The sequence below is a fragment of the Papaver somniferum genome, chromosome 10, assembly GCF_003573695.1.
Source record: "Papaver somniferum cultivar HN1 chromosome 10, ASM357369v1, whole genome shotgun sequence".
In the NCBI taxonomy this organism is placed as follows: Eukaryota; Viridiplantae; Streptophyta; class Magnoliopsida; order Ranunculales; family Papaveraceae; genus Papaver; species Papaver somniferum.
The window spans coordinates 84187040-84207439 of NC_039367.1; the positions used below are offsets into that span (position 1 = coordinate 84187040).

The 20400-nt window shown below is 37.1% G+C and overlaps 1 protein-coding gene across 1 annotated transcript; it reads right to left on the reverse strand.

The window, feature by feature from the left end:
• Positions 1 to 19165: 19165 nt before the first annotated feature.
• Positions 19166 to 19951, reverse strand: LOC113315841. The gene has a single exon (XM_026564091.1). The coding sequence runs from the start codon at positions 19949 to 19951 to the stop codon at positions 19166 to 19168; it is 786 nt and encodes a 261-aa protein (XP_026419876.1).
• Positions 19952 to 20400: the final 449 nt, after the last annotated feature.

A 20400-nucleotide genomic window follows, 5' to 3' on the forward strand; every position in this document is an offset into this window, starting at 1 on the left:
CTCCCAATCCTCTAATTCATTCAGTTTTGGTGTAGGATCCTCATGTCCGATTCTCTTTATTGCGTTTGTGCCAAGATTGAAGAGCTTTCCATATTCTTCTTCAGGTACTCTTCCTCTGTTTCATACTTGGAAATTCTTTGTGCTTCTGCGTTTTCATGAAGTTCGATGAGTTTATTCATTTTTTCATCTGCTTACTGCGATGCTTTAGCCTCACGAGCCCTTTTCTTTGCTTGATTTGTCCCTGCACTTCTAACGTCATCTGTTTATTCGAAATAGCATCTTCCATGAGATATGTCTGACGTTTCAGAATTATGAGTAGAATAAGATCCCACTTCCACCTAAGTATTTTTACTGCAAGTGTGTAATTTAAGTAAGTCGATCAAACTAACTTAAGAAAGTTAATGTTACTTAGCACAAATATTTATGGGCCGACCATACTTGGCACATGCCATGATTACCAGTATCCTTATTTACTGAATGCATTTTGGTACATGCCATGATTACTAGTAGCCTTATTTAATGAATGTATTGTGTATGAAAGTAGTTATATTATATCTATTATAATAAGAAGTAGTGTGTGTAGCCTTATAAATCCGACCATAGATTTCGTCATCCCACGGCACGGTTCGGTTCGTTATATATTGTATATAAACGTCCGTCCGATCCGTTGAGTTTCTTGATATGACCATGTTTCGATTATATGTAAAACAAACTCACATCCCTTGAGTTTCCCGATTTCGAACTGTTGTTGTTTTGGTTTCCTTAACCGGTACCAGCTCATGATATTAATATACATCACTCTATTAAATTCGTCATCATTTTCAATTATTTGTTTCTGCATCTCAGAAGAAGAATTGTTTCTTTTTAACTAAAGTCTTCTCCCTCGCCTTCTACTAACCAATAATAACCATCCGCTAATGAGCCGGACAGAAACTAAACATGACCTAGCTACTAACCTAAACATGGTTAACCTAATTTCCTAATCTAAGCTGGTCACTGTAATAAAACAAGTAAGGAAAATTAAGCTCCTCATTCCGGAAAGTAAGACCGTTGATGTAGTAAAGAGAATGTGATTTTTTTACCACATGCGGTCCCACTAATGGTTCTCTCTATATCTCTACACCATAGGTTGCTATCATCTTATACAATTGCTATTAACTTTCCAAAAGATTAAGATTAGATGGATCGTCTATAAATAAACGAGGATATGATCAGTACATGGTATGAGTTTACGAAGAGTTTGTATAATTGAAAATTTTGATCCTAGCCGGAACAAGTAAGAAAAAGCCCCCACCATTATTATCCGATGAGCATCAATGTGAGCTATCATTTATTTATCACTTCCTTTAAATTAATCTTTATTGGCGTTAAACATACTCCAAGTGCCTCATTGTGTTATTGAGAAAGAGGACCTACCATGATAAAAACCGACTGCCACTTCTAATACCACCAAATACCAAATATGAGATTATTAAGCATATATATATATATATATATATGTCGGAACTTGTGTAGGGGACTATGGACAGGATGCAAGCCCCTGACTAATTTGGCCCGACCAACAAAATACCGGAATTTGTGTAGGGGATTACGGCCGGGGCTGCAGGCTCCGACTAATTTGTCCAAACCAACAAAATAAAGGAATTTGCCTAGGGGGTAAGGTCGGGGCCATAGGTCCCGGCTAATTTGACACGACCAACGAAATACTGGAATTTGTGTAGGGAACCACGGCCGGGGCTGTAGGCCCCGACTAATTTGACACGACCAACAAAATACTAGAATTTTCGTAAGGGACCACGGCCGGGGCTGTAGGCCCCGACTAATTTGACACGACCAGAAAACACTAAAGTCGCCCCTAACAACAACAAAAAAAATCGAAAAAAGGTTGAGCCCGGCCATAGGCCGGGGTGATACCTAGTATGTATATATATATACACGGTGGTAAATATCAGTTTTGAAATTTTTGAACATTGGAGAGAACTACCATTAGCGTTCTAATCAGATCTGGTATATGAAAAAGTCATTGGAGATACTCTACAAGAAATATCTGGTATTCTTGTAGATTGGGAATTAAAGAGTTCAAATTGTTGAAAAATAAGATCCATGTCTGTCGAAATTTCATGCATTCATGATCCACATCTCGGTTTTCATCATATAATATATATCCTGACTATATTGGTTCATAAAATAAACATAAGGAAATCTAGTCGTCCAGGTAGAGACCAGGTATCAATAGTCTTCTCAACGGAATGGGGAACAACTCTTATACAGTAACATACATTTGACAGGGGATTTAAGTGCGTAGGCTCAATGTGGTTGTAAGTGTTGCTAAAGCAGGGTAACCGTAAAGGTATCGTTCTGCCTAAACTACATTAGACGGAAATTGCACAGTAGCCAAATTCATTAAGAATTCACATATAGATGAGGTCTTGGGTCGTTTTTTCTCTCTTTTGCACTTTGCTGGTTAATAAATCTCAGTGTCAGCTACTTTTTTTCGCATTATAACTCCGATCTTTATAATTATATTAGCAAGTTGTGGATTTATTAAACTATGATATATTTCTTCTTTGATTTAAGAGACATATTAGAATCTAGGGTTTCTGGTTAGATCAAGCAGTGGTACTCATGTTTCCAAATCACTTTCAATTCTAACCTCCCAAAGAATTTGAGTTGACGCTTCCACGAGTCTAAATCGTACTACTTTAATACACGCTTCAAAAAGCATTAATTAAGTTTCGCAAAGATTTAAATACACCCCTCAAAAATGTGTTGAGGGTTGTTTATATAATGCTCCCCTGCACGCTTCAAAGGAGGAACACTTTTTCTTAGAGCCCGTCGTTAAGGGTGAGCAACGAATGAGTAATAAATGACGACAGCTAAGATTACGAGAAAGATATGATAGTCCTGCGAAAATTAGAGAGTTTGCGAAATTAATATTTGTAAGGTTGCGAGAATGTCGCAGACCATATCCGAAAATAAAGGACAGATTAGCTGTCATCCACTATGTATTTCCTTATAAATAGTCATTCGAGTTGTAAAGAAGTGGGAGGATCTTTTTTTGAGTAAGAAACAAATAAATAGGAGAGAGAAAGTTTAGAGCAGAGATTATTCTTGAATTCTTTATCTTTTCTTGTAAGAACATCCAAAGGTTAAATCAATAAAATTAAGAATACAAACCTAAAATGAGTCGATTAATAATGAAATCGCATGAAGAGTGTAGTGTAGGATTTCCTGCAACTACAATGGGAAGAAGGTTCCAATTGTTCCTAAACGCACTCAGAAGTAGATACCAAAGAAAGTCGATGATGTTTTGAGTGTGAAAAGGAATGATCTCCCAGAAAATTCCATGACTATGGAGAAGGCAATATCCATGATGTTGGAATTTAACAAGTTTTTTGGGAAAATAGAATTGGATGTGAAAGATTCTAAAAGCGATCTCTTTCATGATAATCCAAAGGTCGCTTGTGGTGAGCAAGACATTGTTCACCCCAACACAACTTGATTGTGTTGTAAGTGCATCCTCACCAAGAAATGCCCTGTTATGTATACGGTGAGGGAAGCACGAGAATTGGGGCACACAGATTATGTTCGGTAAGGCTTTAGAATTCGACTGGATTCATTTAAAAAGGTATGTCTATAAATTTGAGCAAGATTTTTATTTGCTTAGAGAACTTATAATGATTCACGTGCCTTTCTTATCGTTCTTTTCTACCTAACTTGATCTGTGTTTAAGGTTCTTAAATGTTTAGGTTTGAAAATAATAGTTCGGGATGTTTGAACTTCATGGTACACCTACCAGGTATGCATAACATCTTTTAAAATCAAAACCCAGGGGTTTAAGTTCGCGGACTTGAAAATTCGTTTTCAAGCCAGTATGCATACTTGATATCGATATTCGGTAAACTTGTTTTGGCCGTAACTTCTTCGTCCGAACTCGGATTGACCTCATTCTTTTTGCAATCTCTTCATATTTGAATTATATTCAAAATAAAGATGAGAAACCTTGAATTTTGGATGAGTTAAGATTGGTATTTGTCCTGTATCTTGTTTTTGAGTATTTTGCTCCGTTTCGTTGCACTTGTTCCACTTCTCTTGGACTTGGGAACTTGGATTCTTGGAGTACCACTATTATAAGCTCATTTGTAGCTTTTACAAGAATGTTGTTAGTGAATTACAAATAAGAAAGTTTAAGATGGGCAGTAGTACGCATTACTATGAGATTCTTGAATGTGCACAATTATCTTGTGTGAACTTTGATGGTCTTTATTGACTTTGTATGTTCTTCTTTGATCAACAAATTTCTTTTATAGACTTTGGTAGCTATTCTTGGTGTAAATCCGGGCGAAAAAGATTTATTCTACCCTCTAAGGACAAATCATTTTATATGTGCATTACGAGTTTGTCTTGATGCCTAAGAAACTTCTTATGAGAATTTATTCTTGTTTTTGAGAAGGAATACTAGAGTTTGGAATAGCCACTATTGTGATTACACATAGATATGTCCAACGATTTTCATCTTCAATGTTTTAGATTTATTAATCTAAATTCTAAGAATATTTAGAGGATGATGTTTTGCAGTATTTAATCTTTATGATTTGTTATATTGCAACTTGTTATGGGATATTGATGTTTACGTCCGTGAACTTGAAGGTCCCATATGTTGTCAAAAGTAAAGTCATTCATAAATTGGTATTCGTATTGATGAAAGGACGAATGGACTTTTGATAAATACAAAAGTTATGCCTATGCAGTCATTTATATGATGGAAAGTAGGATAAAATCTTTTGTGTGACAAGGATAAAGTCTATTATGTCGTTATGCAAATAGTGATGGGAAAATAAAATAGACCCTTGTATGTATTCCACAGTAATGATCATCCCTGATCCATATTTTATGTATTACTGTGAGGCTCCGTAATGTGTCTTATGTTGAGAACGATACAACTAAGTTGATTATTGTGATTAGCTTTGTTGGTTGTTCCGTAAGGTACTATATGTTGAGCATTTTGAACTAAATTAATCATATTTGGTTATTTAGTTATTACTCCGTAAGATTCTTCTTATGATTGAGTATATGAACGGCTATACTAATCATGTTCTATTGGTTAATGTAGTCGTATATTCCGTAAGGTTTTCCTTATGTTGAGTATGTGAACGATTAAGTTAGTCATCTCCGTATGATTACCTTAGTCGTAGCTACGTAAGTTTACTTATGTTGAGCACAATCAATTAAATTGATCACTTTTGTGGTTTGATTTAGTTGCGTATTCCAATTAAATTAATCATGGGTTTACTTGTGATTAATTTGATTGAGTTTTGGATATAGAAAATCATTTTCCTATGGTTTTTGGTGTCCAATTAAAAATCCTTCTTTTCCTTCGAAAATTAAAGTCACTCTTGTTGTTTCCTAGGGAATGACATCAAATGGGGGAGAGTTCTTTTGAACTTGTGCTTAATGGTAACATCTTGCGGGGAGTGCGGCTGTGGAATTTTATAGGGGTTATCTTGTATCTTAAAACTCCTTGATGAATGTTGTTAGCTTTGGCTATTAGATTGCATCTAAATTAAGTTGGTATGTATTTTTCTTTTAGTCATGAAATGTCTCTTGTAGAAATTCCATTATGATCCCATTCTTGTACCTTTGCCAATTTTATTGACAAAAAGGGGGAGAAATATTGTAGTTCACACTACAAATACATATGGTTTTCGGATCATTGTGTAAGGGGGAGTGGTTTCCATGATGGAGATGGAGTATTGACTAAGGGGGAGTGATACATATCACCATAGTATTATTGTTAAAGTCGTGATACAATTGGACTTTGATGTTACAATTGGACTTCAACAACGATGGTGCTAAACTTACAACCTTTGGGATCATTGGAGTACTTGGAAGGACGAAGATTTCAAGGAACGTTGAAGATTAGAGTATGGAATAGGAGCCACTAAAGTTTATCTTTTTTATATTCCATATGTATTAATAGTTTTGTCACTAAAATTGACAAAGGGGGAGATTGTTAGAGCATAGCTCGGTCAACCTCGCATGCGTTGCTATCTCAAGCATGTTTGTCAATGTTAGTGATCAAAACTATAAGTCTTGATTTCTAACCTACATAGCTAAGTCTCGGACTAGGATAGAAAAATGTAGTTGAGCTCAAGGACTTCATCGCGATTCATCATACAATGACGAAGATCTATACAAGGAACCGTGGAACTTCATCAACAAAAAGGTATGTGGAGACTTGAACTTATCTATCACTCAAAAGTATATCTCTTCTATCTCCTACTTCTTATGAGACAAAAGTCGTATGCTATATAGACTAGATCATACACATTTGATATTTCGAGCCGAGTATATCTCGCCTATCTATATCTCGAAATCATGTGTTGGTAAAGCGTTTCGCTTTGATCAAGTTTATCTTCACCTAGTGACGAAAGCCATGAAAAGTTTCAATCACTTTAATAATTGCTCTGACGTGAATCGGTCTGTGAATAACGGCTACATAGCGTCCTCTGAGAATGTTTCAATGATTGAAATAAGAGTTTAGATTACATAACCATGTATTCCTTGAACCGAAGTTTTCGAACTTTGTTGATCAAGAGAAATCGGGAGGATTGTGGAATTGGCTTACCAAGTCCGCGAACCCAGTCCGTGAACTGACGGAAGTTCTCGACCGAGAATTTTTGCTGGATGTTCCAAAACTCGTTTGTGTGCTAAGTCCGCGAACTGGCGGAAGTTCTCTTTCCGAGAATTTCTGCTGAGTTTGGAAAACTAAACCGATTAACTTAAGTCCGCGAACTTCTTTGTGAACTTAAGAGGTTATGATCTAAAGATGTGCTCTGAAAATGAAACTTAAATTACTAAGGAATGCTTTATGCAAACCGTGGCTATAAAGTTCATAAGCCGATTCAATCGAATCGAATCATCTTTGTTTCAATTTTGTCTTGTGTAGTTACATAAGATCTCATAGCAATTGAACAACTATTTAACTAGTTCATTTGAGTCAATTGAACTAGTTATGGTGGAGAAGAACAAGGTTAATATGAAATGCTCATATGGTTGAGCTTTTTGGGTTACTATGTTGAACCAACATACACGTACACATTTGGGCATGGTTTTCACGAACCCAATAAACGTTTACCAAAATTTGTGTGACAAGCTAGGTTTTTCGATCTAACGGTTGAGAACTATTAGCTTGAATCTAAATCAGGTTTTCATCTAACGGTGAATAAGGATTGCTTTGTAACTAAGGCAAAACCCTGATTTGAAGGCTATATAAAGGAGACATCTAGCATTGTGCAAAACTAATCCCCACACGTCTGTGTGCTACTAGTGCGCCCGCTAGAGTCGATCTCCATTAACCTTTGATTATCTTCTCTAAAATTAGGTTAACGACTTAAAGACTTCATTGGGATTTTGAAGCCAGACCGATACTACTTTATCGTAGTTGTGTGATCTGATCTTGAAGCTTCTATCGTACGAGTACAATCGATTGATTGACTTGAGATCGTGAGAGTTCTCCGATAGGAAAGATAAAGAAGTCACAAACATCTTCATCTCACTGTTTGTGATTCCTCGACAATCCGCTTGTGTAGTCAGGAAGGATTGTAGAGAGGTGATTGATTAATCTAGGCTGTTCTTCGGGAATATAAGACTGGATTATCAATTGGTTCTTGTTCACCTTGATTTCATATCTTAAGACGGAACAAAAACCTAGGGTTTTTCTGTGGGAGACAGATTTATCCTTTGATAGACTTTTCTGTGTGAGACAGATTTGTTTATTACCAAGTCTGCGATTTTGGGTTGCAGCAACTCTTGGTTGTGGGTGAGATCATCTAAGGGAATCAAGTGCGCAGTATCCTGCTGGGATCAGAGGCGTAGGAGTACAACTGTACCTTGAATTAGTGGGAGACTGATTGGGGTTCAACTATAGTCCATTCCGAAGTTAGCTTGGAGTAGGCTAGTGTCTGTAGCGGCTTAATACAGTGTATATTCAATCTGGACTAGGTCCCGAGGTTTTTATGTATTTGCGGTTTCCTCGTTAACAAAAATTCTGGTGTCTATGTTATTTCATTTTCTGCATTATATTGTTTATCTTTATGATTGAAATAATACAGGTTGTGCGTTAAAGTTTAATCGATTAGAGATCCGACCTTGTGGTTTTTGATTTCATTGATTAACACTTGGACATTGGTCTTTGGTACCATTCAAGTTATTCCTTGTATTTGATAAAGACTCGTTATTGTTTTTAGCTTGAGTAAAAAATCAAATCAAGAGAGAGATATTAACTCCTTGAGATACTTTTATCTAGATTGAGTCTAACTGTCTAGTTGATTCTCTAGCAAAGTATTTCGGAGTTAGTCCATACAAATTGCTAAGAGAAATATTGGGTGGTGTTGTTAGACCTCCTCTTTTTCAGAAGGATTTCTTTGGACACCAAAAATCATAAGAATGATTTTGTATCCAAATATTTCAATTAAACTAATCACAAGAGGACCCATGATTAATTCAATCGGAATACACAACCAAATTAACCACAAATGAATCCATGATTAGTCTAGTTGGAAATGCTCACATAAGAAGACTTATGAAGTCGCACAGTATATACATAAAATATGGATCAGGGAAGATCAATACTGCGAAATAGACAAGGATTCATTCTATTTTCCATCACTATTTGCACAATGACATACAATAGACATAATCCTCGTAAACAAAAGATTTTAACCTATCTTCCGTCAATAAATGACATAATAGGCTTAACTTTTGTTTGTCAAAAGTTCATCGATCTTGTATCAATACATGCATATCGCCATATGAAAGAGATAACTTTTGACATCGTATGGGACAATAATAGTAAACACACATATTCCATAACATATTGCAATATATAAAACCATAAAGATTAATACTGTAAAAATCATCTTCCAAATCAACTTTATAATTTAAATAAATAAATCTAAAAACATTGCAAGATGAAAATGTTGGACATATCTATGTATACTCACAATAATGGTTATTCCAAACCCTAGTTATCCTTCTTAAACAAAACAAGAATAAAAATTCTCTTAAGAAGTTTCCTAGACAAAAAAAAATTTCACTTACTTTCAGAATTCTTCTCGTATTCCCTATATTCGTCAATTTCATCTTCAATCAGATCAAACCTTGATTCAAGGTTTTCAATATTTTCTTCCAGTTTTTTGGAAGATAAAACCAGTTCGTTTTTCAGAGCACTTACTTGTTCCAAAACGAGATTCATGGTCAAAGAGAGTTTCTCAAACTGGGATACAAACGTATTTCCATCAAAAGAAACATCACGTTTGTCGGAGCACAACTCGTTATCAGATGAGTCGAACCGAATCTTCTTAGATGGAAACAGAACAGTCCACACATCACTCTCTTTGCTTGAGAGACTGGAAGAATACATGATAGAAGAGAGAAATGAAATGCTCAGTCTTAAAAAAGACTTCTTCTTAAAATGAAGAAGATATTCCACGAACATCTTTGACCAAAACCCTAGACCAAGGGAGGGTACGAGGTAACGGTTTTATAGGAGAAACCGTCTATGAACGCTCACCAAAAAGGTCTTAATCAATCCAAACAGATATGAGAAACAGACTAAGTACAGATATACAACCCTCTTTGTAGGATATGTTTCTTGTTGAAAATTGAGGGTACAAGAACTATCTTTTACTCTTACTACAGAATAAGCTCCTTCCTATCCAGAATAGGATTGGGAGGTCTCCATCTCAAGGATGTACATATTTCTTGATTCCCTTCAGCCTTCGAGTGAAAAGAATTAAGAGTTTTACTCATTCTTGTTAGAACTGTTTTGAGAGCTATGTTTGTTGATCTCTGTAGGCTACAAGTGGCCTCGGAGTTCTCTTCTGTACTTTTGATAGTACAATTGGAAGATTTCTTTTTCCTCTTTGGCAAGTACGTTTTAACTGAGGAGACAATGTCTTGATTTTTTGTGCTCATATTATTATCCTGATTTTCACACAAGATTTCAAAGTTTTTTTGAAACAATCTTGTGGTTTTCTATATCATCCTTTTCGTTAGATATAGGGTCAGGAGTAGTTTGCTGAAAACAAATAATCGAGGGATGGTATATCTTATCGGAATCACGATCGCGAGAGTTTGCAATTTCTTGTCTTATAACAACCAGTTGATCTTCCAAATATTCAATCCTTTTCATTAGGCTTTCTTTATTTGAAGGGACAGGATTGAGTAATTCGGAGTGGACTGGACTGTTTGGAGGACACGCGTGATTACCAGCAAAGAAGTGAATGGAACTTACACAGACTTCTTCCTCTGGACAGTAGTCAAGAGTAGCCATCCAAGCCTTTGTTAACGCATTATCCTTCTCATCAGAACTTTTCGAAGTATGAATACTTCTGTAGCACTTTAAACAAGAGTTATCTTTATGATTCTTTTGATATTTATTATTCCCCTTATTGATTGAGATATAATTCTTATGAGACTTTCTTTTACTCTGTCTGAGTGTCTTTTTCAACTGTTGTATGAACAATGAAAGAGATGAATTAAAGTTATTCTCATTTTTTCAATCACTTTTGGGTAGCGAGATTTCTTATCAATTGTGGTAATAGAGTTTACTACCAAATGATGTTTCTCTCGCTGTTGTAGTTCAAGATAAAAAATCTTTAACTTCCCAACCAGAGTATTTCTGGAGAGAGTATTAAGGTTATTTCCCTCAAAGATGGCATGCTTCTTAGAATCGTATTTAGATGGCAGCGTTCTGAGAATTTTCATCACAATGTCCTTTTCAGGAATAGTCTTACCCAATGCAAAAGATGCATTAACAATTTCAGACACTTTGTGATTAAACTCATCAAATGAATCTTCATCTGCCATACGAAGGTTTTCCCAATCGGAATTTAGGTTTTGAAGACTGGCTTCCTTTTCACTGGTATTTCCTTCCAATACGGTTTCTAAGATATCCCAAGCATCTTTAGACCTAGTGCAATTTGACACATGGTGCTGAAGATTTGGGGTAATGGCATGTATGATGACATTCAAACCGTCGGAGTTTTGCTTTGCAGCAAGTATCTCAGCATTATCGTATTCGCCAATATTCTTTGGAACAGTAGCGTTACCTATTGCCACAATGGAAGCATCGTAGCCATTAACAACATATACCCATGATTGAAAATCACGCGATTGAAGAAAAGCTCGCATAGCGATTTGCACCATAATTAGTTTGAGCCATCGAAGACTGGTGGTATGTTAATAGAGATAACACCTATGTCCATGGAGTCAGATCGCTACAAACACAGACTTTTGATGTCTTAAACGTGTTTGCCTGCTTTGATACCAATTGAAAATGCGGGGGTGTAACAACCTCATCCAATATTTCGATTAGCAATCTGTATGGACTAACTCTAATATACTTTTAAGAGAATCAACTAGACAGTCATACTTAATCTTAATGAAAAGTATATCAAGGAGTTAATATCTCTATCTCTCGATTTGATCTATACTCAAACAAATAGAAATCTGTGAGTCTTTATCAAATACAAGAGATATAAACTTGGATGGTACCAAAGACCAATATCCAAGAATCAATCAATTTCCAATCAACAACCAAAGGTTGGATTTCACAATAGATCGATACAACGCACAACCTGTGATATTTCAATTATATAACAAAATATAATGCGGAATAGAAATAACACAGACACCAGAAGTTTTGTTAACGAGGAAACCGCAAATGCAGAAAAACCCCGGGACCTAGTCCAGATTGAGCACCACACTGTATTAAGCCGCTACAGACACTATCCTACTACAAACTAACTTCGTCCTGGACTGTAGTTGAACCCTAATCAATCTCACACTGATTCAAGGTACAGTTGCGCTCCTTAGGTATCTGATCTCAGTAGGATACTACGCACTTGATTCCCTTAGCTGATCTCACCCACAACTAAGAGTTGCTACGACCCAAAGTCGAAGACTTGAATAAACAAATCTGTATCACACAGAAAACTCTACGATAATAGATAAATCTGTCTCCCACAGATAAACCTAAGAGTTTGTTCCGTCTTTTGATAGAAATCAAGATGAACTGGAACTAATTGATAACTTGGACTTATATTCCCGAAGAACCGTACCTAAACGTGTACACTTAGTTGGTTCACAAATAGTTAACCAATGGTTAGCCATATAAGCACTTCCATATTAACCGTATTCATCTTTCTCATAACTAGTTTAAATGACTCATAAGAACTAGTTGAAGAGTTGTTCAATTGCTTAGGTCTTTATTCATAGACACAATGGAAACAAAATCGGTTTGATTCATTTGAATCAATTCATGAAAAATATAGCCACGGTTTGCAAAGATTGCATTCTTTATAATTTGTTGTTTTAAGTTAATGAACTACCGATTTGAGAAATAACCAGCTTGGGTACGCGTACGTGTATGCGTACCTTAGATACCGGATTTGAGTTGGTTTTGGTTTCCAAACTCAGCAGAATTTTTCGGATTGAAAATTTCCGCCAGTGCGCGTACCTAAGGTGACTGGTTTATGAGTTCGTAAACTCCAAACTCAGCAGAATTTTCCGGGAGAAAAAGTTCTGCCAGTACGCTACCCAACCTGTCTCCTTCACCAATACCATATGCACAAACTTGGTTTCCGGCACATGGATTTATACACTAATGTGCGAACACACTATATATGCTTATATCTATAGATGGTAATCTCAACTCTACATTTCAATCATTGAAACATTCTTCTATAATGTTATAATAGTTGTGAATCATCAAAGCCATTTTCAAGATTGAAACGTCATCATGACTTTCGTCACGGGTAAAGATGAAAAATGGTTAAAGCGAAATCTTACCAACACATATTTTGAGAAAAAGATAGGCGAGTAAACTCGGCTCAAAATAGCAAATGTGTATGTATGCAAACTATCATACCTATACGACTTTTGTCTCAAGAGTAGGAGATAGAGTAGATAGACTTTTGAGTGATAGATAAGTTCAAGCCTCCACATACCTTTTATTCGGATGAAGTTCCACTGGTTCCTTGAGTAGTTATTCGTCTTCGTAAGATGATCGCCATGGAGTCTAGAGCTCAACTACACTTAAATATACTAGTCCGAGACTTAGCTATAAGTAGACTAGAAATCAAGACACATAGTTTTGACAACTAAATTTGACAAACAAGCTTGAGATAGCAATGCTTGCGAGTTCGACCGAGAAATGCTCTAAAAAATATGGATCATGATCTCCAGATGATCCTCATCATTTACCGATAAAATCGACAATGATTAGATGGGTCATTTAGAAAATGGGCCAGGCAGGTTAAACACGGTTTTGGTTTTAACTGTGGTTAGGGTATGATGTCCTTGCAGTATTTGACAAGGGTATTATAGCAAAAAATACACGGTCAAAGTTAGTCTACGACCCAAATACATCAACGACATGTTTTATGACCCAGACCTTAATATGCCCAAAAACATCCGACCCTTTTACAAAATATCTCTTGTTTTTTCTTCATACATCAATCTTCGAAGGTTATTCTGTGATATCTGACACTCAACTACCATACTCTCATCTTAGTTTGATACTTGACTTTAGTAGACTAGAAACCAAGATATAGTTTTGTACATCTAACATTGACAACAAGCTTGAGATGGTGAAAATTCCGAGTTCGACCGAGTGATGCCCTAATAAATACGACGTTGAAACCAATGTTTGTCAGTGAAACATTAGTTATATGTTAAAACCAAATTTGGTCTCAACTAATTTTTCCCTAGATTATTCAATCTGACTTGGAGGTTGACGCGTTTGGTTTTATCATTGTCTGGATGTTGAATTTTGGATAAAAGGTAAAATGGTCATTTTGAAGTCAGACCAAGAATTGCGACAAAGTCAAGATCACGAAGGCCAAGACCTTATCGCATGAATAAAGCTCATTCGTAGCTAAAGGTTAACAAATATAGCCAAAGCTTAAGTTCACGGGCCAAATCCCAACGTCTGAAGCTCAGTGTGGTTGAATCCTAAACCTCATGCGTCTTTGTTTAGACGAGATTTTCTCTTGATGAGCGATATTTCGATCATCCTCTTTTCAGAAAGACTTCGAACATCCTCTTGTGGGAAAGAGTCTGATCAATCTCTTATGAGTAAGCTTCCAGTCAGCCACATATGATCAAGGTTTCATTCGCCTTCTCATATATAAGACTCAGCTTTTGGTCTCGCAAGACTCAATCCTGAGCACCATTCCTAGTATAACATCCATAAGAAATACATTGTTGATGCCTACTCATAGGCTTCACGTTACACCCATGGTGAAAATAAGTGATACTCGAGTCTCACATGGGCCTTATGATTGATCCTTTGTAAAATGTGAAAACTACAGGGAGACCCATTTTTTGGATCTTTCCCACAGTGAAACTCACGGTCGAAAATCTTCAGGCGCGTCCCCAATATTTGGGTGAAAATTATTCGCAAACCCATATTTTCCAAAATTATCAGTTTCAAGAGATATAGGCGAAAACAAAAGAAAAGATCTGATTTTCTTCGTAATAAAGTCTCTTCCTTTCTTCCTCTTCATCTTGCTTCTTTATCATAACCTAATAGTTATTTTTTCCAGCAGCTGTTTCCAACTAGGGTTTCAACTTCTCTCGTGAATTTCTTCTTTCTCTGGCTGCGAAAATTTCAATAGTGAGGAGATGATGTTCGTGGCTGCGGAAATTTCTTTCTCTGGCCTCTTTGAATTCACATCTTCTACAAGCATCAACAATATCAACAAATTTGGGGATTTTTTTGGATGTGGACTGAATGGGGTTTGGTCGAATGAATGGTCTCGATTAAATGACATCTGTATATACGAAGGATGGGTTGTCAATTGTGCTTCTAATCTTCATGATGATGTCTGAATTATTGATTACGAATGGGTATACGGCAAGTTCTATTACTACCACAACAGTAATGGGTTAAGTGGAGTTCTGAGTTGAGAAGTTGATTCACCGAATCAATAAGGTGAAGAGAGTTTGGAGACCAAGGAAGCAAAAGTGAAGATTGGTTGTATACTTGTATCAGTGATGGTGAAGGAAGGTGATTATAAGGACAGAAAATGGAAATCGGTTGTGTGGCCTGTGTTTGAAAATAATGGAATTATCTGTGATTGGTGGTTCTTTTGTTGGCTAGATTTATACGGGACTGTTGCCATCCATCCAGTTAGGACGTGATGCTCAGCTGGGATACCGAACAAGAAGGAAGTGAAGCAGTGTTGGATTTGGTCAGTGAACAAGTTGAATTTTTGTCGTAGTTGACAGAGAAGTAAGATGACCGACATAAATTTGTGGTTTCCTGGGAAGGAGCTGAAGTCAAATGGTGAGAAGATGAAGCTGTGATGATAGAGTTTCTCATATTGCAGTAGCTCGAGTGGAAGGAAGTAATAGTGGATGTTGTTAACTATCTCGGCGATGGGGGAAGCTTCGGAGTTGTAAAACAGCTGGAAGAATATTTTAGCATCATCCCCACTTTATACTCAGTTTCGACAACATCTTTGGGTAGAGTCAGTATTGTGAACTCTCTCAATTCTCGATTGATAAATGGAGCAGCAACAAGGAGACTTAGGTCTGTATGTCAACTGGAGTTGGGAAGACTCGACTGACGCCTTTGTTAGCTAGAGGAAGCTACTATAATGGGTTGCGGCTGGTGGCGTTGTTTCTTGGGTTGTCGATGGCGTCTGGTGGCATCTTCTACTTCATGGTCGTCAGGCTTGGCTGGTGATGATGTTGGAAGGAGAAGGACTCGTGCTCGATACTGGAAAGAGCATGGAAGTATCGATGAGCTTTTGTTCTTTGATGCGGCATAACTGGATGTAATTTCCTTGAGAAGACTCAACCCCACTGTGACTAATATATACAGTTATTTATCATTGCAGGGTGCAATTGGGAATACAAGACCATTACAGGCGATATTATCATCCATGGTTTCAAACCACATCACCGATATCAACAGCCGATATGTAGAGAGTGCTTTGTGCAAGTTTCATTTCGGGTTTTGTTGATGTTTACCTAGATTTTTTTGTTCTTCACTTTCTCTTCGTAGTGGATGCATAACCAGTTATGTAGTTATGAAAATGAATGCATAACAGGTTATGCAGCTATGAAAATAGATGCATAACCTGTTATGCATCTTGAAAAGTTGTTGCATAACTTGTTATGCAGTCCGGAAAATGTTTGCATAACACATTATGCATCAACTTTTTTGTTATTATTGAAACCAACAAAACTAAAGCCTGCATAACTTGTCATGCACCTACAATAATATATACATACCATGTTATGCAGTCGTGAAAATGGATGCATAATGCATTATGCATCGAGAAAATAGATGCATAACCTGATATGCATCGTAAGTATGGATATATACTGCATTATGCACAAATTTTTTTATGTACGCACTAAAATCAACCAAAACAATGGCTACATAACTTGTTATAGATGCATAACTTTGTTATACAGATGCATAATTTGTTATGCAGTCGAGAAAATGGTTGCATAATTCATTATGTGTCTGCATAATGCGTTATGCGTCCTTTTTGGTGGCTGCATAATGGTTATGTATCAAGTTTTGGAACATTTTTCCTAAAACGATGATCACCTCCAATTTTTTCGTGAAAAACAAAAATTTGATATTGTTTTTTGTACTCGTTGCGTAGCTCTCTTTGAAAAATTTCCAACGACATAAAATTTGTAAATTTCTAAGGCGCGAATTTTTAGATATGTTATGTCCAAGTTGCTTTACCAATTATACCCCTGATGGATAACTTGTCATGCGGATGCATAATCCATCATGTATAAATTTTTAATAATTTCATATAATTATGGGTGTCACGGTATCCAAAAATAATTGTGGGCTTGACAATGAGAATATTATGTTTTTTGGGTCTCCCCATAATTTCCCCGTGTAAAATTCGCATGCGATACACTGGTCATGTCCGCTCCATGCTTTATCACTGATTACTAATAAGATCTGCACACGTTATATTGGTCATGTTCGTTCCATGATCCCCATACATGACTTACAGTGATAACCGCACGCGATACACTAGTCCTGTTTGCTTTACCTATCATGTTTGCTCCCGCGAGTCCCATACCCCAATCCTAGTAACATCTGCATGTGATACACTGGCCATGTACGCTACCCGAGCCCCATACCTGATTAATAGTAACATTCGCATGTGATATATTGGTCATGTATGCTTCATACATGAACAATATTCATGACTAGATCCTAGCACATTATCTCGAGATATGCTGGCTAAGACAAATTATTTTGTAGTTTCGTGAAAGAGACACTTGTTTTGGGGTAAAAACTGATTCTGCTGGAAATGGTAAATTTGGGTGTGTCGCCGAGAAACGAATCTAAACCCTAAACAAATGTACTGCACAGGAGTACTTTAGATTCGAGATATCAATCTATACAATTTTGGCCTAAACCAAGAAATGGTCGTTCCAGCCTTGCTTCGGTCACAAAATGAAGGATAATGGTTGATCTTAGGGAGGGAAACGAAGAAGGTGTTGAGATCAGAATGGTTAACTCTGAAGGTGTGGTTGTTTTATGACTTGTATCAGAATGTGGAACTTGCTTTCGGAATGTACTCTATAAGTTCTTGGTGTTTTCTGAATACTTATGTTGATAACCGTTGTTAGCTGAGATAGGTTGAAAACCTATTTATACAAGTCATAGTTGAACGCACCCTGATCTCATAGGAAGTGGAAGTAGTTGAGTGATGAAGAAGTAGGATCGTGTAGAATAGTGGAAAATACGTCCCTATTATGAGGGGAAGACCGATTAGTTTTATTCCCACCACTTCTCTACCATCACTAACTGTCCGCCTTTCCTGACACTTTCTCGTAACGGGCGTGTTGCACGCCGCACGCTGTAAACCGCCATACCAATACCTTGATGAACATCCCCAATTTGTGACATGTTTGATGTCTCGAGTATTTTTGTAGAAAAATATGCAGCAGGATGCTGAGTGGGTCTTGCTTGCAAGACCAAATTATTTCGACCAATCACACGCAAGCTAGGCGCCGGGCGGTCATATGTTATAAGTCAATCCATGAGACTTGCCGCATGATATAGCATGTAATGCTCTTAGGTTAAATAATTAAGTTATTTGTGAAATCGATATTTATAAAATATCGATTGCATTCGATGCATACAAAGCATCACTTTTAAGCAAGCAACTCAAAATAATAGATACATATGAAGCATCGTTGTATAGAGCCTGTTTTGGTTGGTCGCGGAACTTAATGTCTTAAAAGGATCATGACCAGCCATCTCCAGGAAGCTTCCAGGAGCCGTATGGGTAGGCTGAGGGTCGTCCGATCAGTTCTTATGGAAGAGGGGCTGCCAGTGATCACGTCGACATCTCATTGGTTCCCCGAAATCATATCTAGGCCGGTCAATTCGGCTGGAGAATTTGGATGGCCGAGATTGCTTTGCGGCAGTTATGCGCTGTCGTTGGTCGATATTGAGGCTTTTAAAGCCGCGTGGCCAACCTACTTTGATCTAACAGTTTTAGGTGTTAGCTGCGGGCTGGGATAAATTCGATTGTCCAGGGCTAAAGTCGAGCCAGTGGTGAGCATACCGGCACTTCACTGGTCGCCCAAAACGGAATCTAAGCCATCCAACTAGGCTGGCTAAGTTGGACGGCTGCGATGAATTTGAGACCTCCATGTCCAGTCTTAACCGTTAAGCCCTTTGTTCAACAACGCAACTAGCCTACTTTTGGCCAGCGATTAGGGTTGTTGCTGGCGGGTTAGGAGAATTCCGATTGGTTGGAATAGTAGTGGGCTCGTCGGTGAACACCATGGAACTTGTTTGGTCACACTGGGAGGAGGCCAAGCTCATTAAATTGGACGGCCAAATCGTGCGGCCCGTGATTGTTTTAAGACTGACATATGCAGCCTATATTCGATTCCTTAAGGAATTATGCGTGTCGACCAACCAACTTGCAACTTTAATTAATTAATTTTTTTTTATTTTTTTTCTGAATCATATTAATTTTATTGAGAAAACCAAAAAATTGGAAGATTACAACTTTAAGGTTCAAAACAAGAGGAGCCAACTACACAGGCTCAATGAAATAAGGAGAAACTAAAATGATTATGTTTACACACTAAATTAGACAGAAATATACTCCCTAACAAAACCTGTAATATGTAACATCTGGCATTTCAACTCTGGAAGAAAATTTGGTCTTCCAAGAATCATTTGTCTTTCACCTGCTGCCAATCTTGCTCCTTGCTTAGCTGCTATGTCTGCAGAAAATTTTACCTCCCTCAGATTGTGCTGAAAAATGATGGAAGAAACTTTACTTGTTGCCTTCTGCCATCTCTTTCTAATGAACCATGGGACTTGATCTCTGGCAAAATCTTCAATTATTGTTTTGGAGTCTGAACACAGAATGATGTTCTGTAATCGCCATTCACCTGCCAATTCCACTGCACACAGTAGTGCATAATTTTCTGCTATGTAATTGGTTGCAATGCCTAAGCCTCCAGATAACACTCCAATCACCTGACATACATGATCTCTAATCACAAATCCAAATCCAGCTGTACCTGGGTTGCCAAAGGATGAACCATCACAACAAAACATTGTATAACCAATTGGAGGAGGGAACCAGTAACATTCTTTGATGCATTGAAACTTAAAGTTTCTAGAACCCAGATTGAAGAATGATATAATCCTGTGATCATAATTTTGGTTCCACTTATTGCCTTTTATTCTTAATCCACCTTCAAAGACCAGTTTTTTGATTCTGCATTTGAACTGTTGTTCATTTGGCTTAATATTCTCAAATATTTTCCTATTTTTTTGAAACCAAAGCTCTTTGAGGGTTGAACAAGCAGCTGTAATCCAAACTTCTTTCACCAATGGACTTTTATATTTTGAACTCTTCCACATGTCTTCAAAACACTTTGGTATTATAAATTCAAAGACAGAACACAACCAACTCCATATTTTAACACTAAAAGTGCAGTCCCACAGGATGTGACTCATGCTGTCAAGATTGGTTTCACAAATGCAGCATCTTGAAGCTAGTTCATATCCATTCTTTACCATTGCAGGATCATCAACATAAATGCCTTGGACAATTTTCCATATATTACTTGTAGTATTTGGATGCAAAACTGTGTTTCATATGTATTTGGAGCATTTTAAAATTGGTTCTTTGTGTCTAAGCAATTCAACAACAGAAGATGTGGTAAATTTACCTTGCATATCACCAGTCCATATTAGAGAATCATGCCCTCAACCAATGTCAGGTAAGATCATGGAAGTAAGCAGTAGCTGCAACTCAGTCTTCTCAATTAAAGGAGTTTCACCTATCCAACAGTCAAACCAGACATTAA